This window comes from Antennarius striatus, chromosome 18 (genome assembly GCF_040054535.1).
Source record: "Antennarius striatus isolate MH-2024 chromosome 18, ASM4005453v1, whole genome shotgun sequence".
NCBI classification, from domain to species: Eukaryota; Metazoa; Chordata; class Actinopteri; order Lophiiformes; family Antennariidae; genus Antennarius; species Antennarius striatus.
Genome location: NC_090793.1, coordinates 2,327,934 through 2,350,696, shown reverse-complemented (window position 1 = coordinate 2,350,696; position 22,763 = coordinate 2,327,934). Strand labels below are relative to the sequence as shown.

At 47.0% G+C, this 22,763-nt stretch overlaps 1 protein-coding gene across 1 annotated transcript; it reads right to left on the bottom strand.

Moving 5' to 3' along the window:
- Positions 1-909: 909 nt before the first annotated feature.
- Positions 910-22,505, bottom strand: LOC137611818 (nuclear receptor coactivator 2-like). The gene is made up of 22 exons (XM_068339922.1): positions 21,960-22,505; positions 15,387-15,485; positions 14,469-14,641; positions 12,127-12,230; positions 11,178-11,355; positions 10,768-10,953; positions 10,002-10,103; positions 9,769-9,909; positions 9,435-9,582; positions 8,127-9,252; positions 7,486-7,714; positions 7,210-7,410; positions 6,941-7,117; positions 6,755-6,863; positions 6,512-6,680; positions 5,615-5,926; positions 4,777-4,854; positions 4,236-4,479; positions 3,901-4,123; positions 3,684-3,810; positions 3,534-3,608; positions 910-3,350 (listed from the first exon to the last, which is right to left on the bottom strand). The coding sequence occupies exons 2-22, from the start codon at positions 15,464-15,466 to the stop codon at positions 3,339-3,341; spliced, it is 4,194 nt and encodes a 1,397-aa protein (XP_068196023.1). The 5' UTR covers positions 15,467-15,485; positions 21,960-22,505; the 3' UTR covers positions 910-3,338.
- Between the last annotated feature and the right edge of the window lie 258 nt (positions 22,506-22,763).

The window sequence follows — 22,763 nt, the reverse complement described above, 5'->3', positions numbered from 1 at the left end:
TCAAACGTTCCTGTGAACCAGAGAACTGAAACGATTGGGGGGGGGTTTCCTGGTGCTTTGGCGCCACCTGCTGGTTGGATCCGGATCGTCCTGGAAGATCGGAACGTTCTTTTATTTCCTCTTTAAATGTGTTTGAATCTTGTTTTTGTTTGTCTCACATCCCAAAATAACCTGGACAAAACGTTTCTAACTACTAACTATGTTTACTTCAAAGTTTAAGATGTTTTAAGGAATAAAGATAAACTTGGTTGACGTTAAAAGTAGTTCTTTCAACCATTTATTCAAACATCAGAACACAACCAATAAACAACTGGATTCTACCAATCAGATCAGGATGTGTTCCAATCAGCGGATGATTGGAACACCCCAAGAGGCCCCACGACGCCCTTGGAGCGTGACGTGGGAGCTTTTGTTGCCTCGTATGACGTCAGTGACTGGAGGTGTGTGGCTGCTCTTCACTTCTCCAAATACAAGCCAGTAATATTATTTAGTATTATAAGAATATGAAAAATGTTACTGTCAGAATCTTAAATTTTGGGGCAGTGAGTTAGAACCCCCCCATCAGGACGACTGCAGGAGTGTTTTGGTTCCAAAAGTGCTGGGTCCTACACTTCCCACAATGCAACTCAACAGCTGAAGGTAAATTCCTGCATTATTCAAATTCCTGTTCAAGGGTGATTATGACTGAATATTTTTATTATTCTTATTAATTGTTATTATTTTTAATAATAATAATATAACCATTATTATTAGAATTATTTTTTAATGCCTAACACTACACCAGTTTTCATGTATAATATATATATATATATATATATATATATATATATATATATAGTAAATATATAACATATGTGGAATGGGATCATTTTCTTCCTGGTGAATGAAATAAAAAGACAGTCAGTCCTGTTCCATAAAAATAATTTATTTACAGTGGCGTGAATCATAAATTAATGAGCAGCATTGGCAAAAGCAACGTGAGAGTCGACAGTTTGCATAAAGTGGTGGGAATAATCACACATAATTCCTTTATGAATTGAACAATAATGAGAAAATAGTTCATTATTATTCATTATGCACTCCTGCCTTAAAGCTTGCAGGCGCCCCCTAGCGGTCCACTCACAGAAAAGCAGATTAAATTATCATCTCAATATCACTTTCTCTTTCCTCTTTTCAAACGTTGCTTTTCTTCAAACAAAAACCTCATAAGAATATCTTAAACGCGTCTTTCAAACAAATGAAAACTAAAACAAAATCAAAACGTTTTGATGCCACAGATTTGAGTTAAATATGAGTTTAACAAGCTGAGTGTGAAAAAACATTCATCTCCACAGCGATTTAGTGATTTGGATTTTAATTTCGAGTTCATCTAATGTCAGTAACTGGATTCAGGGCTTGATTTCTACTCGAACAGTGAACAGCAGTGAGACACTGTCAGGTGTGTCGTGGGAAATGATCCAATTTCTGTTCCCGTGCAGTTTAGACACTGGCAGAGTAATCATGTAGTACTCCTCCATATCAGTAGGTGGCACTGTGAGCACCAGTAGCTAATTATGGTGTGCCTCAGGATTTTTTTCAGTGAAAGAAATGCGCCTTGGCTTGAAAACGGTTGAAAAACACTCACTTAGAGGCCAAACTCTTGAGTGCCACCTACAGACAGGAGGGAGTTATTGCAGCCCCAACATTAGTCAAAAGGTTAATTCCTCTTAAGGAGTCCTAAATGGTGCAAAAAAAGTTGGAAAATAATTTACATACAGTATTTCTGTAGTTTCCTCCGTACGATAAACAGGTGGAAACGTGAAACTCTGGGTTGTGTGATTATTAAAACTACAGTATGAAATGGTGAAACAGTCGCTTAGCAGTTTGTGACACGTGGAATACACCTGTAAACCTGACAGTTACACACACAATCACACATCTAAGGCATTATTCTGTGCATCTTAAGGTACTTAAATCAAATATATTATTTACCATCTGATAAAATATCCATCTATGAATTAAGAAATCAGTCAGAACCGAGATTCCGAGTACCGGCAGCGTGTAGAGTAGGGAGATACAGCCTGAAGGTAGTAACACATCGTAACCATGACGACCACATGTCAACGTGAGACACAGAAGCCAGGAATGATTCCACTGGTTGGATCTCAGTGAGGAAAACACACATCTGATCGCCATGACGACAGGACTTTTTAAATTCAACAGATTCAATGGTTTTTTTTTCCATAGAAGCTGGCCTAAAACTCCGAGCTGTCGTTTTGCAGAATATTAGAAATGTAAGTATTTACATTTTCTCTACACATTTAAATACAGCAGATAAAATATATTATTTTAAAATCAACTCTGAGAAGCTTTCCTTAAAGAAAGATATTTATGATTGTTTTGTGTCGTATAAAGAATTTTCTAAAACCTCTTTAAAACTATAAATACCTGGAGCCTCAATACAGGACGTCTGAATCCCACCTGAACAGATTCTTATCAGATGGGACAAGAACTTTTATTCTGTAATGAGGCTCCTGTAAAACATTAAATATCATAAATCTCATTTATTAAAATTCATTTTAGAAACACATTTACTTTAAAAACTTAAAACTTCTCACCTGATATCCTCGACCAGGCTTTAGAACCGAGTTAAAAATAGAAATCTAGAAGTCTTGTTTGGAAACAGCTGCGTTTCCATCGGACTGAAGAACCCGTGGTAGAACCTCCTGGATGGAGACGAGCTCCTCTGGACCAGAACCTGAACCCGAACCCTGGTCCTGTGTTTTTACCACAGACTAAATGTTGTGACTGAAGAAGCATTTTCCTCAGAGTGTTTTAGTGTTCAGGAAGAGGAAGTGAACGCGGTTCTGGCCCCCTATTGGTTCTGACCTTCTTCTGGTGGGCTTGAGGACCTGCATCTCAAGGAGTCGATGGTTTTCATGGATCTGGTGTCTGATCACGTCCCATTTCCTGTTTGGTTTCCACTTCCTGCAGCTGTTTTAATTAAAACTTCCTGTTTCCCTTCTTGAAAGATGTTTCATGAAGGTTCTCTTGGACCCTTAAAGGAGGTCCAGACCGGGTCAAGACCAGGTCCAGGTACCTTTGTTTTCAGAGCAGCAGTATAGATACCATATGTACTCTAATTACTGTGGACCGAAGCAGTAAACGGCTCAAACCCTGGAACTGTGGAGGTTCTTGGAGGTTCTTCCTCCGTCTGGTTGAGCAGTCTGAACGGTACCCCCGTGTGCACCGAGCCACACCCACTTCAGATGTTTGGTTCCCATGTCTCCAGCGGCGTTTCAGGCCTGCCCGTCAACTGACCTGCTCTTCTATTTGCTCCTCTGGTCCAAGAACCGGGGTCAGCAAAAGTTCTAGAGAAGACAGGAAGTCAGAATCAGAACATTCCAGTTCCTTCTGCTTCCTGAAGACGTGAACGTGAAGATGGTCCTGAAGTCTCTTTGTAAGACATTCCTGGATTCAATCCTTATCTAAAGGGTCTGCCAATCCCATCCAATCCCATCCAATCCAATCCCACGTATATATTTTGTACTTACTGAACCGGCTTCCCCCTCTTGGGTCAACATATCCATTTCTGCCAGCTGCTCCAGGATCAGGCTGCCATCGCTCACCTGTGACGACAAGGATAAAGGTAAACACCTGAATGGATGGCGGCCTCTAATTGGTTCATCCCAACCCGTCTTCACCTGCTCAGGGTTCATGGAGCTCATCTGTCCGGACATCTGGTTCCCGGCCAGGTTCACGCTGCTGGTGCTGTACATGCCCGTGTTGGGCTGGGGGGGGTACTGGGCTGGGGACTGATGAGGGTACACGCTGGCAGGGGGCGGAGCCAAAGAAAGACAACCTTCTTAAAGTCGGATTCAGACACGCCCCTTCTAGATCTGGTGATTGTCGGGCTCTTACCTGTTGCTGGTGGAGATGCTGGTGGGTTGGGGCCATCCGGTGAGGTCGCCGCTCCCCTGGTAACCCGGCGGGCCCCCCTGCGGCGGAGCCTGACCCTGGTTCTGCTGCAGCATGGGGCTTTGACCCTGCCCCATTCTGGGGGACAGCATGGGGCTCTGTGGGGTAGCTGCCCCACATGGAAAGCCCGAATTTGGGTCTTGGTGTTGCTGCTGTTGGTTCATTCCTGCAGGTAGGGTCATCAATATTAATATGATTGATTATTGATCCGGACTGGGTTCAAATTCCAAACTGGATGAAGCCGGAATGAGGAAGAGGAAGAGAGGGCAGGCTGGTACCGTAACTGGAGACCGGGTAGGGGAACTGCTGTGGGTTGCCTTGTGGGAGTCGCGGGTTGATGCCCCCCATGGGCATTGGCGTGGGCGCAGCGCCGCCGCCGCTGGGGACGTTGATGCCCTGGGTGCGCATCATCATGGCGCGCTGCTGGTGGGCGTGTTGCTGCTGCTGCTGCTGGCGTTGCCGGAGGTGGTTGTTGAGGTACTCTCGCTGACGTTGGGCCAGCATCTGAGCGTTGAGGGTTCCCTGCAGAACCGAACGGACAAGAAAGTTAAATGAACGCCCAGGTGCGTGCCTACGTCTGATTAGGTGTCCCGGTACAGGCCCCGCCCCTTTACAAGGTGTTGCGGATGTTGGTCGAGGAGTTTTATGCAGAATGAAACATCCTTCCACCTCTTTTTTCCACCTCTCACTGGACAGCCAATCATATGTAAGGATACTGTTGGGCGAGCCAATCAGATTTCAGGGATGACCAGACATCCCTTTGTGTACATAACCCCGGGTGTCATGGAAACGGGGATGGAACACATTCATCAGACTGACCTGGTTTGGTACATTCGACCTTAGAGGTAGATTCATATTGCAAACTCCGCCCATCTGGTTCGCCATTGGCTGACGGTTCTACATGGGGGGGGGTAAACAGGAAATGGAGAGGGTCATTAACGTCAACAGGAAGTTACATAAGTCGGCAGGAAGTCTCTTCTCAAAACAGAATGTGCTGGTAAACTGTTGAAGCTGTGATTCCACGATTTTCCACCAGGAGGCAGTCTCAACTTTGATTTTTTTTTTTAGGATGTATGAAAAACTGACTCAAGAATTAAGTTGTTGATTGCTGACGTTGAATAAAACGGCAATTGTTTTAAATCCCATGATGCTTTGCATTGAATATAAAATAAATACACATATTTTGCAGAAGCAAAATGGGATAAGAAATAAAAACCATCTGTTATACAAGAACATAAGATTGTCTGCTTTAGAATTGGTGCGATTGGTGCATCGTGTGCTCATGTGTGTTCACTACTAGGCGTCGCATCAGCAGAGAAATTGCAGATGAAGGCAGGACTCTGAAACATGTTCTGAACCCTGTTGGGTCAATCTGACGCTTTGTTTTGAAGGAACAAAGAGACGGCGCTCGAACAGGACAGACCTGTATATACTAATGAGATCCGGTCGCCTGTGAAACCCAGATCCAAGGTGTGTCAGCATTTAGCATTTTATATCCACAGGGGGTAAAGAGAGAAAACTGTAAAGGTGTGATTGTTGTCAGGTAGCGAGAAAGAAACAACCTCCATCAAACACAGAACAGGAAGCTAACATGCTAAGCTACCACGTGCTACTCTTGGGTCATGTTAGCGGCTATGGATAATTTGGTGCCCCCCACCAGCTGCGATTGGAGTCGGTGCTGCAGTTGGAGCCTCAAGTTGTTGGGATGAGGTGGATTCGGCCCTCCCGGTCTCATCCCGACGGGTCGGGGTCCCATGTTCCCGGGCATCCTCATCATCGAGGGGTAGCCCCCAGGGGGCATCCTCGGTGGCCCCATGTGGCCACTCATAGAGGGGCTGTGGAACCCTCCATCCGGAGGTAGGCCGCCGTAGCCCAGCTGCCCGCCGTAGTGCTGACTGTACATCAGGGGCTTCAAGCCGGCTGCCGGGTCTGAAGAGCTGAGGTAGGGATCCTGGTCGGACAGGGGGCCCTGGATGGGGGGGCGATGCCAAACAACACAAAACTGTTCCATGAAGTTCACCTGGATTGAACATTTGCTTCTTTGCATCTAAAGTTAGCTGAACTTGTTCGATCCGAATGTCCGTGAGTCAAAGCAGATGCTACGCAAAGTACAACACATACTTTCTACAGCGTGATTCAGTTTTAACCCTAGAACCGGGTAGTTTTGTCACCCGAACAAGTGTATTTCCATGAAATTTGGAGTCTCGTGGGTTTCTGGGTAGCTTCAGCATCGGCTTTGATTTCTGAAGGTGTTCCTTTACTGGGGAAGTCTCAAATATCCTAGGAATGGAGGGACCAAAGGCCAAGTTTCTAGTATCGATATTTTATTTTTTCAATTAAGTTTTAGTCTCGAATTCCTAGTTTTTCAATAATTTCGAATTAACTTGGACACTTTTCTTACATTTTCTTAGACATCACAATTGAAAATAAAGTAAAGCCACTATTAGTAGTCATATTTTGATGACAACTACTTTGTGTTGGGTATTCACCTGGCGTTAGCAATGGCACTACTATTTTTAGCATTTTTGGGTTGAAGGACTTCCTAGGGGCCCACCTCTCTTGCCAGTGTTGGGATCCCCAACATCTTGTCGATCTCCTCCAGACCCTCGTAGTCCTTCAACACCGAGCACAGCTGACTCAACAGGGCTCCTTCATCCGGCTGGCCATCAGGTCCCGTCCCACAGCACCCCATCCCATCTCCATGGGGGACACCGTATGGAGGCCTGGAAGTTCACCCCACGTTACACCTGAAGACTTCTACTCCTACATCAATGGACAGATGGAGTAAATGCCGTACCTGCTTTGGTTTCCATAGTGATCCATGCTGATCATCTGGTCTGGCCACGGCGCGGTCTGATTGGGCGTAAGTTGTTGCTGAGGGTAAGTTGGATTTACCATCTCCATCTCTGGAGGTAAAAAAAACAACCGAACATCAGAACCCGTTCTGGTCCCCAGCAGATCTGATTTCCAACGAGTTCCCCACCGTTTCCCATCATCTGCATGTTGACCATAGATCTGGGTCCAGGTGGGCCTCTCGCCTGCAGTGCAGCGCTCATGTTGGAGACCATGCGACCAGGTCCAATGCCCTGGCCCATCATTGGCCCCTGTGGACCCCAGCTCTGCTGCATGGAGCCACGCATTGGTCCGTTATTCAGTACGTCTAATTTGCGTAGAACAGAACCAATCAGAAGGTCATGAATCCATAAACGTCATCAGAACTTCAACACTGTCTTTAGGTTCCTTCTGCCTGACCTGGATTGGTCATCCCCGCATGGGTTCCCATCATGCCTTGCTGCTGCTGCTGCAGTAAGGAGTAAGGGCCATTGTTCCTGTACTGTAGGGGGAATTGTCTGCTCACATTGGGGTTGGAGCCCATTCCGCCGTCCATGGACACCCTCCTGACTGGAGGAGCCTCCTGACCCGGATGACCCGGCCTGGAACCGTTGAAGTCTGCTGAGAGGAAGAACTGCTTTCATGTTTTATCATCACGATTGAGCAAAAGTTCACTTCTAAAACATCTAGACGTACTGCCAGCGCCGCCTGGCGGGAAGGTTCTATGCTGGTTGGGGGGGCTGCCGCCGCCGTCTGTCATCTGCAGGATGTTGCTGATGATGGTCTGTTTGTCGACAGAGGAACTGGGTGGCATGGAGGAAGATGAGGAGGAGAATCCACTTCGTCTGATGGGCAGCTGGCCCCCAAACAGTGACTGCTGGGCGCCGCTCTGCAGGTCCTCCAGGAGATCCTCCAATTCACTGGTCTGAGATCAGAAAGGAACAGAATTAGATCAATTAAAACACTGGTCTCAAACCGCTTTAACAATATTTTCATGGACCGTCCTCTAAGGTGTGGTGGATAAATCCAACAAAACAATATGACCAGCATAAAAACTGTTTTATTCTAAATCTAATAATAAAGGTGAATCTAGTTTGTATCAACTTTATTAGTAGCATCCTCGTAACATCACGCCAATATTTGTTTTTTTTGTTGGTTCTGCTGGCTTGGGAGTTTCAGTTTAACGGTAATGTATTCAGTGTTAGCGGCCGGAGCAGCCCCTTTTAAGAAGGTAGTCACGTTACCGAGGCAAGCAAGTTTACGGACACACACATACACACACTGAACACACTTTGGCGATGCAAGGACCTTCAGGTGGGGCCCCGCCCCCTACTGACCTGCTCTGCCATGTTGAACCCTGCTTCCTGCTTCTCGGTCTTAATGCTAGGCTGTTTCGGTCCGTCGTCGGGCTCCACCTTGATGGCCTTGTCCAGGATGCTGCTGTCATCCCTGTCCAGCAGGTAGCGAAGCAAAGCGTTGTCCTTCTTTTTGGGGCTCCCGGGCTCCTGCTTCGTGCAGAGTTCCCCCAGGACGGCCATGCCGTCCCCGGAAGCCGACTCTGGCCCGATGGGATCTTTCCCGGTAGCCTCCGCCGTCAGCTTGGCCAACTCCACAGGCGAGGAGCTGGTCTGAAGCAACCTGTGGAGGATTTTATGTTTTTCCTTCAAAGAAGTGGAATGGTTGTTGTGCCCGGCTCCGCCCACACCCCCAATCCCACCCTGGTCCTTGCAGTCCTGGTCGTCCCCTAGGGGACGCGATGGCGATGAGCCAGGGTCGGGTGGCTCTGATTTGGTGGTGAGTATCTGGAGCAGCTTAGTGTGTCCTTTAGTGTTCAGGAGATGATTCGGGTCGTCGCCTAGCTCTCCTAAACTTCCATCGCCTCTGAAATGGTCTGGGTCGCCGTCCGGCTCCTCCCCCTGCTCGCCCTCCTGGTTCTGGGACGATAAGAAGTTCTGCTGCTCCACAAACATTCCGAATAAATCAGCGTCTAAGCTGGAACTGTTCTTAGCCAGTTGGCTTCCGGTGCTGATGCTCTCGGACGACTCCGGATGCTGTCCCTCGGTGAGCCCCTGGGAAACCCTGTGGCTCTGGGTGAGGGCTTGCAGTGCACTGAGAGAGTTGAACCCCTGTCCATTTCCCGTGCTGCTGCAAACAGAGGCTGGTGAGTGGAGGCTGGCTGCAGGAGAGAAGGAACCAGGGGGATGCTGGGGGAGGTGAGGGCTGTTGCAGCTGCTAGCCGCCGTGCTAGGACTGCCATGGGCCAAAGGACTGCCCGTCTTGAGAGAGTGGCCATTTCCCTGAGGTGTGGGCACCCGACTCGACACGGCAACGAAACCTCGCCCAGTGGCGCTCGAGTGGTGTGTGTTCCCAGTGACACCGGTGTCAGGGGAAGCTTCGCCCACGTTGGTTGGAGTCATCGGCTTTGCCACGCCCTGGTCTGCGGTAACACCGGCCATGTTCTCCCTGGAAGAATGAAATGATGCTTTTAGAATGTGGTCGATGTAAGAACAGAACTTTATTTTTGAATCGGTGCTTAGCTATGGCTCCCATTGGACACCTCTTCTTAAAGATGTTAATCTGCTCATCCTTCAGGCATCAAAACGCTACTACAATCTGAACAAAGGGGGGCGTGGAGTGTGCGGTACCTCTGCAGGATGTGCAGTGACATGTAGAGCTGTGGTTCGTTGGTGGCCGGAGAACGGACCAGTTTGCTCTTGGTGTGAGCTGAGATGATGGTGCCATCGGCCAGGGAGAACCGGTACAGAGGACTGAGTGCATGACCATTCTTCAACACTGAAAAGACACACAAAAAAGGAGAGTAGAGTAGAGGGCAGGGCAGGGTAAAGTAGGGTAGAATATAGTAGAGTAGGGTAGTGTAGTGTAGGGTAGACTGGAGTAGAGTAGGGTACAGTATAGGGTAGGGTAGGACAGGGTGGGGCAGTGCAGGGCGGGGCGGGGTAGGGTTGAGCAGGGACTCACCATCCTGGTGGTGCTTCTTGGCGAAGGACATGTCCCCTTCATTCTGCAGGTGGAATCTTTGGACACATCTCCGGACCAGCTCCTCCCAGCCCGGCTTCATGGAGGCACGGAGTAGGCTGGTGTCCAGGGATGTGATCTTACCTGGACAGATGAATCCCTAATGTTAGCGGGCTGGTTTAGCCTCTTTACATACACGTTCAATCCACAATCAAATGGCAGGAGCCCCGGTCTACCTTGGAGGTCCTGTCGCGTGGTGAAGCTCTCGTACGTGGCCATCACGGGTCTCTCTTTGACGGGGTGTCTCCTTGCCACACAGATCAGACATGACTGGAAATCTGTAGGTTCAGAACCAGATTCAGGTCAGAACAATCCTTGTGTTCTACAACACCGGTACAAGACAACGTGAACGAGGTGCTCAAACAGTTAGAGTCACCTGTTGTACCTTCAACATGTGACAGCAGGTCTGCTTTATCAATGATTATTGATCTTTAGAGTCATACGAGTGTTGGTTGGTCAGCGACACATCCACCAAACCTTGACCTCATTCTCATCCTCATTAACTTCATTATTGTCCTCGACAATGACGCAAAAATGTTTTAGAGAGTTTCTAAACCTGTCTCGACCTGCAGCCCCTCCGTCTGTCCACCAGACGTCCTCCCCCCATCCGGCCAGAGACAATATCTGTCTGTCAGGCGTCTAAAATTAGAGCGGCGGACAGATTCTTTTCCCCAGTGTCTATCTGTGTGATAAGATAAGATGGAAAGATGACAAAGTGACACCCGCTAATTAGTCTGCGTCGGTGGAGAGGAGGACAAGCGGGGAGGAGTAGTGATGAAAGGAGGACAGGACACAAGAGACAAGGGAAATGGGGATGGAAAAGTGATTGGAAAAAACAAGAAGCTCAAACTGTGATGGAAAGTTAGAAACAAAGAGAAAGAACAAGTAGGTGAAAAGAAGTGAAGACGAAGCAGACATCAGTGCCGGGTGGAGAAACTATACCTTCCCCTTCTTCCTTGATGGACTTGGGTTCAGAGACGGCGAAACACTGCATGGTCTCGTATTTCTGCTGCGAGGCGTCCTGCTGCTCCGACGCCGGCCGGGCTTCGCTGTCGCCGTGAGGGTTGATCAACATCCGACAGTTGAAGGTGTGGCTGTTCCTGCTGGACGAATCGCTGCGATGGTTGACTGCCAGACAAACAGGACAGATTGGCCAGAGTTCATATGACTAGAGGTCCAGGGAAGTTTTGTGTTTTGCCGTGAAGACACCGATTTGTCCATTGGCATTGACGGGAAATTGAATTCAGACTTACTACCGTTGATTAGTTGCATTACAAGTTTAAAAGTTATCCAATGTCTAATGAATGACAATCTAAAGAGTCTCGACCCGGTTCCAGGAGACTGGTACTCACCCAGGCTCTTCGGCAGGAGGTTCTTGACGAACTCGGCGTGATCTCCGACGTGCAACACGCTATAGACGCTCGTGTTCATCAGCTCCTCCTGCTGGTAGTGCAAATACTGGCTGACGTTCTCCGAGACGAACACGATGTTGCCCTCCATGTTGACCACAAAGAAGAAACCGTCCAGGGCCTGGAGGGGTGAAGGTCGAGCGAAGGGAGGGAAGAGGAAGTGACAGAAAACAAGGGGATGGAATGAAGAGATGAATAGGAAAGAGGAGGGGGAAAGGTAGAAAAGAAAAAGAGAGGAGAAAACATCAAATGGGGGGAGAGGCATTGGTTTTGGAGGGTGAGAAGAAGACAAGAAGGAGTGAAGGGGATGAAGATAGGGAAAAGTGGGATCAGCAAAGCAAATATATGAAGACAGAAGCAGAGAAATAAAAGGGAAGACAGACGGGAATTAAAATTTAATCATTGGGTTTTATTTCTGAACAACAATTCTGGTGTGGGAGAGAAGATCTGGCTAGAATGACACCTCAGTCAATGTTGTGGCTGCGAATGCTATATATAGTGTGTGTGTGTGTGTGTGTGTGTGTGTGTGTGTGTGTGTGTGTGTGTGTGTGTGTGTGTGTGTGTGTGTGGTCGAACTCCTCCTATCCTTTTCTAATCTGGCTTTTCACTCAGGGTATTTATACCCGTTGGATCCCACGTTACACCTCTGAGTGAACTTTGTGACGGCTAGCTGCTGCTAGCGGCAGGAAGTCTTATCTTTTGGCGTCACCATTTAAAGTCAGGACGACCTCCTGACAGCTCGGAATGAATTTTACGCCACTTCCTTTTCAAGAGCTTCACGGTAAATCTTGTGGCGTCATTCTCTCATCATCATCATCATTTCAACAACCGTTCACCGTCACCTTTCGGCTGGTAAGATGAAATAATGGAAGTGGAGCAAAAAGCGGTTTACCTCCAGCATCATGGGCCCCAGGGTGTCTTTATCAATGACACCCTGTCCTGTGGAAGAGACGTCTGCCTTCTGGACCTCATCAGCATCAGCCACCGGAGCTTTATCTACAACGACATGATTAGAAGCATAAAAACGCTGACCAGAGATGAGATTAGTCCAAATGAGAAAGGACCACAGATGGGGATGGACCAGAGATGAGGATGAACCAGAAATAAGACTAGAGAAGAGATGAGACAGGACCAGAGATGAGGATGGACCAGAGATGAGATGAGACCAGAGATGAAGATGGACCAGAAATAAGAATAAATCAGATGAAAACGTATGTAAAGACAGAAACCCATTAAGAAAGAAAGAAAGAAAGGAAACCAGAAAGATCGAGGCCCTCCCACTAAGTGTAACATTTCATTGAATTCCTTGCATTGGTTTTCGAGGAGCTGTGAAAAGAACACACCCGTCAGGAATGGATGAACGGATGGAAACCTTATCGCTCCTCTTTGTTGGAGACATAAAACCTTAGAAAGGCTGCTATTTAGCTCCGCCCCTCAGAGGGCGGTTCCTTTTCCGAGAAAACAGTGACTGTGTTGTCTTTGCCTTGGCGTGGCCTTGGGCTGACGCTCATGAATCTAAACCTACCAGCTCGTCCTCCTCCTCCTCCAGCCGGCATTCTGATGCCACCGTGACTCCCCACAAGAAGGAGGGGCGCAGGTATCGCTAACGTAACTAAATTACCACATTTAGCCATACCCCCCACCGCCGCTGTACCGCTGCACCGCTAAGCCTCCCATGGCCCCATTAGGTCACATAGCTGACATTGTTGTCGTGGGACTGGAGCTGGACTAAGTCATCAGTGCTGTCACTAAAGAGCCTGTCGGGTTGGGGCGTAGTTCAAACGCATTTTTCTAAATCAGTTAAAATGACACGCATGACGAGTCCAAGCGTTTGGGTTCAGGTTCTATACTCAAGGATAACGGGTTTCTGTTCATCAATAAGAGCAGAGGTTTAGATAATCTGGAGATCTTTAAATCTTTAGATCATTACCCCTCGGTCGAGTCAATCCATCAGCGGTGACGACGCAGAGCACCCAACGTTTGTCGTCTTTACGTCTCGCACAGAGTGTTGGGTTGAGTCTTCATGATCTGATGCTGCTGCTTGTTTTCACACACACACACACACACACACACACACACACACACACACACACTAACACACACACACACACACACACACACACACATACACGCACGCACGCACACACACACATCTATCTTCTAGAATATTACCCAGTACTGTAATTAGATGGGACATGTGAGCCAAACACACCCTCTCCAATCTCCTCCCCATACACACACACACACAGAAACACACACACAATTATACACAATGATCGTTCTTTGATTTTTCTTTCTTTCCTTCTTTTCTTTCTTTCTCGTTTGATGTTTCGTTCGGGGTCAAAAGATTAATTTGACACTGAGGCTGCAGGACGGCGGAGGGTTTCTAAAGGCAATCAGACAGCTGTGTGACTTATGGACCATCGGTGTGTGTGTGTGTGTGTGTGTGTGTGTGTGTGTGTGTGTGTGTGTGTGTGTGTGTGTGTTTGTGTGTGTGTGTGTGTGTGTGTGTGTGCGCGTGTGCTTACTCAGCTGTTGTTTTCCGACACAAACACAGCTAAAACACGTGGCCACCGACTGGCTGACCGCAGGAATGAAGAGAAGAGAGGAAGGATGAGAAGAGGAGTGATGGAGAGAGGCAAGAAAGGAGAGGAAGACAAGAGATAGAAGAGGGATAAAGGGGTAAGGAGGGGAAAAGAATAAGGAGAGCAGGGGGAGAGATGAGAGGAGCAATTGAGAGAAGACTGAAACTGAAGGACTACGATTACTGAGGAGGGAGGAAAGGGAAGGAAAGAGGACAAGGTTTGTCGGAGGATTGAGGATGAACGAAAGAAGGAAGAGGAAAGGAAAGATGGGATGACAGGATGGGGACAGGGAAGCAGATGAAGATGTGTTTTGGTATGGATGGTTGCTATGGGGACCGATCAGTGGCTAAGCTTCAATATTCCTGTTTTGTTCCCCCCGTCATGAAGCCATGAGGGAATTCTGTTGGCTAACCAGGTTAGCAAACCAGCTAACCAGGTTAACTAACCTGACTCTTCTTGATGTTATGGAATCAGAAAGATCAAATTGTTTTACACTGTTTGATCAACTGGCTCCAGGAACCTCAACATCCAGGAACCTTATGACCTCATTTCCTGTCGTTGGTTGCAGTGATTTTCTCACTCCTAGCTAACCGTCCCTGATTCTAGGTGAAAGAATTAATCAGACGAATAAGGAAAACCAGATCCTCACCCTGCTCCTTGATCTGCCTGATCTGCTTCACAGTCTCCTTCAGGATGGCGCATTTGTCCGGCTTGACGTTGAGGTCGTCCATATCGTTGATGTTGGCAAAGATCAGCTCGGCCAGCTCCTCGATGTACTTGTTCTCCTGCTCTCGGTTCCGCCGCTCAGTGCTCCTCTTGGGGCTGGAGGAGGAAACAGTATCGGTGTTGAACGGCAGGCCCGGATTGAACCAATGTCGCCTCCGTCCACGTCCTCATCCTAACCCTGGAGCTTCAACCTTCATCCATCCTCCTCAACGCTGGAGGCACAACGACCGTCCGGCTTTACATAAACAGTAGCCCATAAAAATGCTGCAGCAGCACTTTTCTGTACCAACCTTGCTGCATTTAATATTCTTTCCAGAATAGAAGGGCATGTTATATTTGACCTCTTCAAAAAAATAAACAATAGAAGTCATTTATGGCAACTTCCTGCCTATATTCTACAAAATAAAAGCATATCGGATTTCAAGTACATCTTGTTTGACCTGGTTTTAGAGGAAAACATCTACATCTACCGTCTTCACTAAGGCTGGTGACGTCTGGACAGTGGGCCCTAACCTCTTCATCACTCATCTTCATCAATCATCTGAAACTTAGGCCACATACTTCTGGACAGATGTCACAAATCATCCTGGTAGGTGGCACACCTCTTCAAATATGATCAACGCAAGTTCAAGACATAAGTTCTCTTCACTTCCTGTTTCATTTTGTAGTCTGGTCTTCTTCACTTTCAGTTTGTTTTACTTCCTGCCATTGTTCACCTTTTCTCATCAGCTGATTTCAGTTCTTAAGTTGGTCTCTTTATTATTTTAACAAGACACATTTCAGCTTCTTTTCATACAATAGTAGCAGAATTGAAAGGTTGCGTCCCGATAAGGTTCTTTACCTGGGACCCAGGAGATCTGACTGACAGTCCTTCCTCTTCAGAGATTCTCCCCCACATGGGAGCTCCCCACCGCTACTCATTTTCAGCAGATATCAGCACCTGGAAAGAAGACAGCAAGTTGCTTTAGTCACAATAAAACAAGTTCAGGTGGCGCTGGAGGAGACTCCATCTCCACGCCCATGGGTTCGATCGATGGCGTTGACTTCTAACTTGCTTTTTGATATTGTGTTGCTTGAACTTACAATTTCGAAGACAAACATCTGTAATTCGTCTTGTCTACCACCACTTACCCACCTTGGGGTTCGCGGATCTGCTGGAGCTTATCCCAGTTGACTACAGGCGAGAGGTGGGGTACACCCCTGGATGAGACACCACCTCATCGCAGGGCCACATGAAAACAAACAACCACGTGAGATCACCCTCACACCTACGGACAATTTGGAGTGCTCAATTCATCTAAGTTGCATGTTTTTGGAGGTGGAAGGAAGTCAGAGAATCCACACAGACACGGTGAGAACATGTGAACTCACCACAGAAGGGAATTGAACCCAGAACCTTCTTAATATGAGGCAACAGGGCTACCGTATGCTGACCCTACAACAGCATAAACATCACAAAAAACATCAAAATTCATCAGATCCACAAAAAAAACTCTGGTAATTTATCTCAACGGGGTTTGACTTCATGTTGGATTCAGGACGGGGCAAACGAGGCATCATTTTGTTTGTTTTGTACCCCTCCTGGGTAAAAGAGGTAGCCTGTTCAATCGCCGTCTTCCTCTGGACTTCATGGGATTGACTGAATCCTTTCTTTCCAGTGTTGTAAGTAGATAAGAATTAAGGTGGTGCGGAGACACAACCTGTTCGAAGCATGGCGTTTGTTCACGACTCAAACAGTGTCGCTATTAAAGTCCTGCAGGCATCACGTGGGCGGCCCAGAGGGACCCCGTAGGTGTCAATAATTAGTCAGAAATAGACATTTCATGTAGGCTTTCTCGCTTTTCTTACATTTCTTGATAAATCCCATGACGGCCAACGCCGAGCCGTCTCTGTGAGAGTTTCACAGCGTTTTGCTTGAGAAGATGAAGATGAAGTCTCCTGCTAGACCTTCTAAAAACACACTTACACAAAAGATTAAGCATGTAGCATTTTAAGCGTCATCCAAACCCCATGTGGACAATATTGGCATCAGTCGTCTATTTAGATCGGGATTCATATTTCATCAGAACATCAGAAGCGGGTAGAGAGCAGGATAGGAGGCCCCAGAGCAAGCGCCCCCTAAGTGGACCAGGGCATCACCTGACTGTTACATAACAACTGGACTAGAGGGCTGATATCGACCGGAGGAAGGAAGAGAAAACAAGCAAAGATTACAAAGAAGACAAAAAGAAGGACATACTAATGGACGATATGTTCCAGTAAAATAAAGCTGGGGGGGGGGGGCTGATGGGAGGAAGGAAATAGGAAGAAGGGGCATCTGTTGCTCTGAATAATCAGGCCTGAGGACGGAGGATAATATGGCCTAATTACAGCACGAGAGAAGATAACAGATGGATGACAAGAGAAGAAACGACAAACTCAACCAAATAAAAGGCAGAGAGACGAGCGACATCGCCACCGATGGGGGAGAGTTATTCTGTCATCGTCATCATCATCATCATCATGAATGGGTGACCTTAGAAGTAGACGAAAGAAAACTCCTATCTAAGATTTCAAACAATGACATGTGCACACACACATACACACACACACAGCCAATGAATTAACACTGATGTAACCCGGGACAAAAGCCTCTGCCCCCTTCAGACCAATACTAACGCAATCAAAGGAGCCGAGAGCTTCACAAAGTGAAGCCATTTAAAAACAATTTGAGGCCGAGACCAGAGGAGGCCATCAGGTCAGAGCAGCCATTAAAGAATTAAAGCCGGGATTGATCGCAGGATGCTGAAGGGGACTCCGTTTCCAATGGAAACCATCCTTCGCTTGCCTCCTGTGATCCGAACTGCGTTCTGTGTTTGTTTAATGGAGGCGTCGCGTTCGGCGTTCTCACGATGAAGCTGCTTTGGTTCGACACAATCAATAAAACATGGTAAAGGAGGAGGGAAAAGAGGTAAATTTAAAGGTTCCCATCATCGATAGTACAGTAAATATAACAATACCAGCCGGAGTGATGAGGTCTGTTGACGTTCATTTTATTACAAACTGTTCTGTTCTGTTTAGCCTCTGAGGAATATTCATAAAAATCCGACAACTAGTACAACGTGTTACAGGTGACGGGTGTCAGGTTACAGCCCGACGAAGGAAGAGGTGTAGCCTACTTACTGCTCATTATGACTGACTGCTGAAACAATTAGAAGAAACAAAAAATTTAGCAAATAACTTCCTGAGGATTACAAATTGTCTGAACGGCCGGCTGTGAGGATGTGACAGCCTCTATTTGCATGAGAGGCCTACCTGACAAAAGGATGGTTGTCATGGAAGTAAAGCACACTATGGGTTGTTATGAAACTGAGTCATCCCCAGGTGGTAGTTTCCAGCATAATTGAGGTTTCGAGGATGTAACAGAAAAAGAAAAAAAAAGTGACCACGAACACTTGTGTGATGACTGACATCACGTAATTAAAGCTTGTGTGTGTCGGTAGGGACCGCGGAAAACAACCGTCTCCATACTGAAGGTAATAACACCTTTGATATGTTTACGAGCCGATGTTAAAGGTTACTTGTTAGCGCTGCTAATCCCTAGCTCGCTCGGTCGTGACTGTCTGTTTCCAGCATTGTTTACAGGGAAAGAAACATCTTGTCCTGAATTATGGAAGCTTCTTCTCCTCTCAGAATTACGCTTTAATGAGGGATCATTGAACTCAACGCTAGTATTGTTAATTTTGTTGCTCATTATTTAATATAAGACGCTATCTGATGTTACTGTGCATTGTCCTGAGTCTAGAATCAGTTGGTGCGTCATCCACTGCTGAGGGTTTGCACTCATAACACAAACTTAAAAATTGTTAAAATTGTTAAGGGTTTTTTATTTTTTGCCTCCAGAGGTCTTTAAAAAGAATTAACAATAAAACTTTCAGAGGGACCATCTAACTCCCAGACTGTCCATCCAACTTCCAGACTGTCCATCCAACTTCCAGACCAGCCATCCAACTTCCAGACTGTTCATCCAACTTCCTTATTGTCCATCCAACTTCCAGATTGTCCATCCAACTTCTAAACCCCCATTTATGCAACTTTCAGACTGACAAACCAACTTCCAGACTGTCGTTCTTCCAGACTGTCCGTCCAACTTCCAGACTGTCCATCCAACCTCCCAAATGTCCATCCAACTTCCAGATTGTCCATCCAACCTCCCAAATGTCCATCCAACTTCTAGATTGTCCATCCAACTATCAGACTGTCCATCCAACTTCCTTATTGTCCATCCAACTTCCAGATTGTCCATCCAACTTCCAAACCCCCATTCATGCAACTTTCAGACTGACAAACCAACTTCCAGACTGTCGTTATTCCAGACTGTCCATCCAACTTCCAGACTGTCCATCCAACTTCCAGACTTTTCATCCAACTTCCAGACCAACTATTTAATTTCCCGATTGTCCATCCAACATCCAGACTGTCCATCCAACTTCCAGACCAGCCATCCAACTTCTAGACTGTTCATCCAGCTTCCAGATCAACCATCCAACTTTCAGATTGTCCATCCAACTTTCAGACCAAATAGCCATAGTCCAGAACAACCATCTCCTGGACTTGACAGCAGCGTACAATAGGATTACAGGAAGTTAACTTTTCCCACTAACCTTCAGAGGAGCTCAGATAAATTTTTCTGGGAATGCGTTAACCTCATATTGGCTTTCATTCCTACGATCTCTGAGCGTCGGCGTTTCCACGCCGGTTCTACATCATAGTAACTAAAACTCCACACAAACTACAGTATGTCACCTGTATCAGTTTCACAAAGACGACTGTCACAAAGCAAACATGTTGTCCGACAGTCGAGGGAAACAGGTAGTGTTGCTTCTAGTGACAACCTGAGGCTCATTAGAGCAACTCAGCAAATATGTACTGGACTTCCAGTGATATTTTTAACTAAACTAATAGAACAAGGAGCACAAACACAAGAAGAGACGAGTTAAGCAACAAAGCAGACACTCCTCCACACACCTGTCAACAGGAACTAGTCCATCTGAAGCGTCTCTTCGCTCTTCCTCCTGACATCCGGGCCAGTAATTTGTCTAATCCTCCTCCGTCTCGGAACGTCAATCAATCAAACACACACATGCGGTAAATGAAATCAAATCACAAATAAATACATGAGGTTTAACACCAATTGTGTTAAAGATCAATGAATGTACCTCCTAAACCAGCAGTTTTTACCTTCATACGACCAACACGTCTTTCACCAGACGTCGCAGGGGATCTACTCCGTGGGTTTAATCATGCTAGCGTATCGACATCGCAAAGAATACGTCAAGATTATGAGGCTTCTGGGTAAGGATGTTCACTATCTTCCAGTATGCTGATAGTAGAGATGAGCCAAAAACCTCATTGTGATAACAAAAGTCATCCCCCTACCCAACCCCCCCCCCCCCCATGTGGCCCCCCAGCAGCTGGCCTGTTCCGGTTCTTGACGTTGGCTCCTAACGGTTCTTGGTGTTTCCACAGACCGGTCACACCCGCGTGACGGAATGGGAAGCAAACACCTTTCTGTGTGCTGTGAAGTGAGCAGCCATAAAACTCTAGCGGCACACATTGACCCACTTCACAATGCCCTTTGTACACCCCCCCGTCTCCCCCCCTACCTCCCCCTCAGGCGAGTTCTGCAGAAACCCAGAGCATCACTGATAGCGCCAAAGATGGGCGGAGTCAGAAAACACCGATTTAACACCATCAAATGCAGCTGATTGACGATTGTCCTGCGTGTGCAGAACCGTGTAAGGCAGTCGATCGATTATGGGCTGGAATCAATAACATTGAACATGGCTGGCCGGATGCTACATCAATTACGAACGCACACACACACACACACACACACACACACACAGACACGCACACGCACGTGCAAAATGCAATTTCCGTTGTGCACTTATTTGCACATGCATGACAAGCTTTCGTTTTCAGCCATGCGCACACACACACACACACACACACAAACACACACACACACACACACACACACACACACACACACACCCATGCACACACACACACACACACACACACACACTGATTTGAAGTTAACCAGCACAGAACATCCTTTCCTACTTCAACAGCTGAGTGAAACATCTGTGTTTAAATCAGGTCCGGAGGTTAACCTCTGACCTTTGACCTCTGGCTGAATCGCTGACACGAGCGTTTCACACGCCTGTCATTTTAATATGATGTAGGAAAGAGGGTTTTGATGTTTTAAAACCAAACGGTCGGGATTCAGCTGCATGCAACTTGTTAAATATTTCTTATCTTATCCTGTAAATGCGTTGAAAATTATACGTTACGCAGCTTTTATCTGTCGACTCAAACGATCGGAGATAAATCGAGCTAAAGGCGGAGTCAGAGAGCTTTAAAAAAAAAAAAAAAAAAAAAAAGAGGAGGCGACACAAAACCGAAAGCAAAAACACTTTGACCTCTGGGTCAAACTCCGCTGCAGGACCGCCTTATCTGCTGCCTTCGCTCGCGTCAGGCTGGAAATTAACATACAGTCGCAGGAGGGACCTGCCTGCTTTCGTCGCCAACTTATGAAACATCTGACTGTCGGTAAAACTGGAAAAACCAACCGACGAAAAGCACCGTTCTGCAGATCCAGTTTGCACGCAAGGGCGATCATTTGGTCGACACGGTAATTAAACGGCACGAAAACACTGGTTTTTGCGGCGGCGCCGTGTCTCCACACGCGTGAGGCCTCACACCCCCACCCCGCCCCCAAACGCCGACCCCGAGCAAACGCTCGGCCATGCTGCTTTTTTAGATTAAGACTTGCGAAAAGCGCGGCGACTTGTGGGAGAACGGAGCGCCGGGCGAAGCTGAATGGATTGTGAAGCTGACTGAGTAAACAATCGGCCGGGCTGCACCTCAGGTGTCACAGCGGCTCCCGAACTGCTGAGTCGGCATTCTGACTTGCGCGTGTGTCACTCATGACCACTCCCCCATCACACACACACACACACACACACACACACACACACAACCACAATACATGATGGCTCAAAGTCCAGTCTTACTCAGGTAGTCTTGCGATCTGAGAGCATCAAACTTCACTATGTCAATTTTTTTTTGCCAAATAATGACCCTAGAATGATGACAACTTAACATCTGTCTTTAAAATGATCATATTTATCCTAATATTGCGACATAAACATAAATATATAGTGATATTATGAAGAAACACACCTATAGTTCCCTCTAGTTTCTGATTAAAGGGCAGCTCTCTGCTGTTCTCACACAGATGGACCCGACAGGAACTTAAACACAGCGCTAACAGCATTAACCAGTGGAGTTCAAGCTGTTGAGAAACACCAACCCCACTTGAGCCGACGTCCTGCCGGCCTTCCACGCGTGGCCATCGATCACTCACCTCCAGCTTCGGCCACAGCAGCGCTCCATAACCGGTCCGGAGCCGGACGTCTATCCCATGCCGGCCGGGGCGGATGCACTGGTTTCACAGCCGCTGCAGCGACTCACAACACACACACACACACACACACACACACTGGTTTGTATCACACACACCCCCTCTCGTCTGTGTGTGTGAGATTACCTCTTCCTGTGTGTGTGTGTGTGTGTGCGTTTGTGTGTGTGTGTGTGTGTGTGTGTGTCATCTGCTTCTAATGACAGCTGACAAACTACCATGCCACAAATCCTCTCTCTCTCTCTCTCTCTCTGTCCCCTCCCCCATCATATAGACACACACACACACACACCTCCGTGTCTCCTCCCACATCACACACACACACACTCCACCCTCCTATTAGCCAATGTGCAGAAGAAAGCCCTCCCACCTCGCTCTGGCTGCCTGGCAGCTTTTTCCTGAATGATTTACGTGACCTGTTGTTCTCACACGCCGGACCTGGACGTCCTGCCGCGTTAGCATCGACGATCAGGCGCTAACCTGCGCGTAGCAATTACCACGGGGCCATTTTCAGACAACTGGAAGGTATATTTAAATATTGTCAAGGTGTTGCAAAAATGAGCTCAATATAAAGCAAAAGAAAAGTGAGTAAAAACGCAGATTAGCGTTAGCGATGCCATTAGCGGTTGGGGTATCTGTGAGTTTACGGTACATATGGAATGATCTTAAACACCATAACCGCAGCGAAAGAGTCCTACACACTCTATCATATCATTTACTGTTATTGATCTGACTGAACCTCAAGCACAT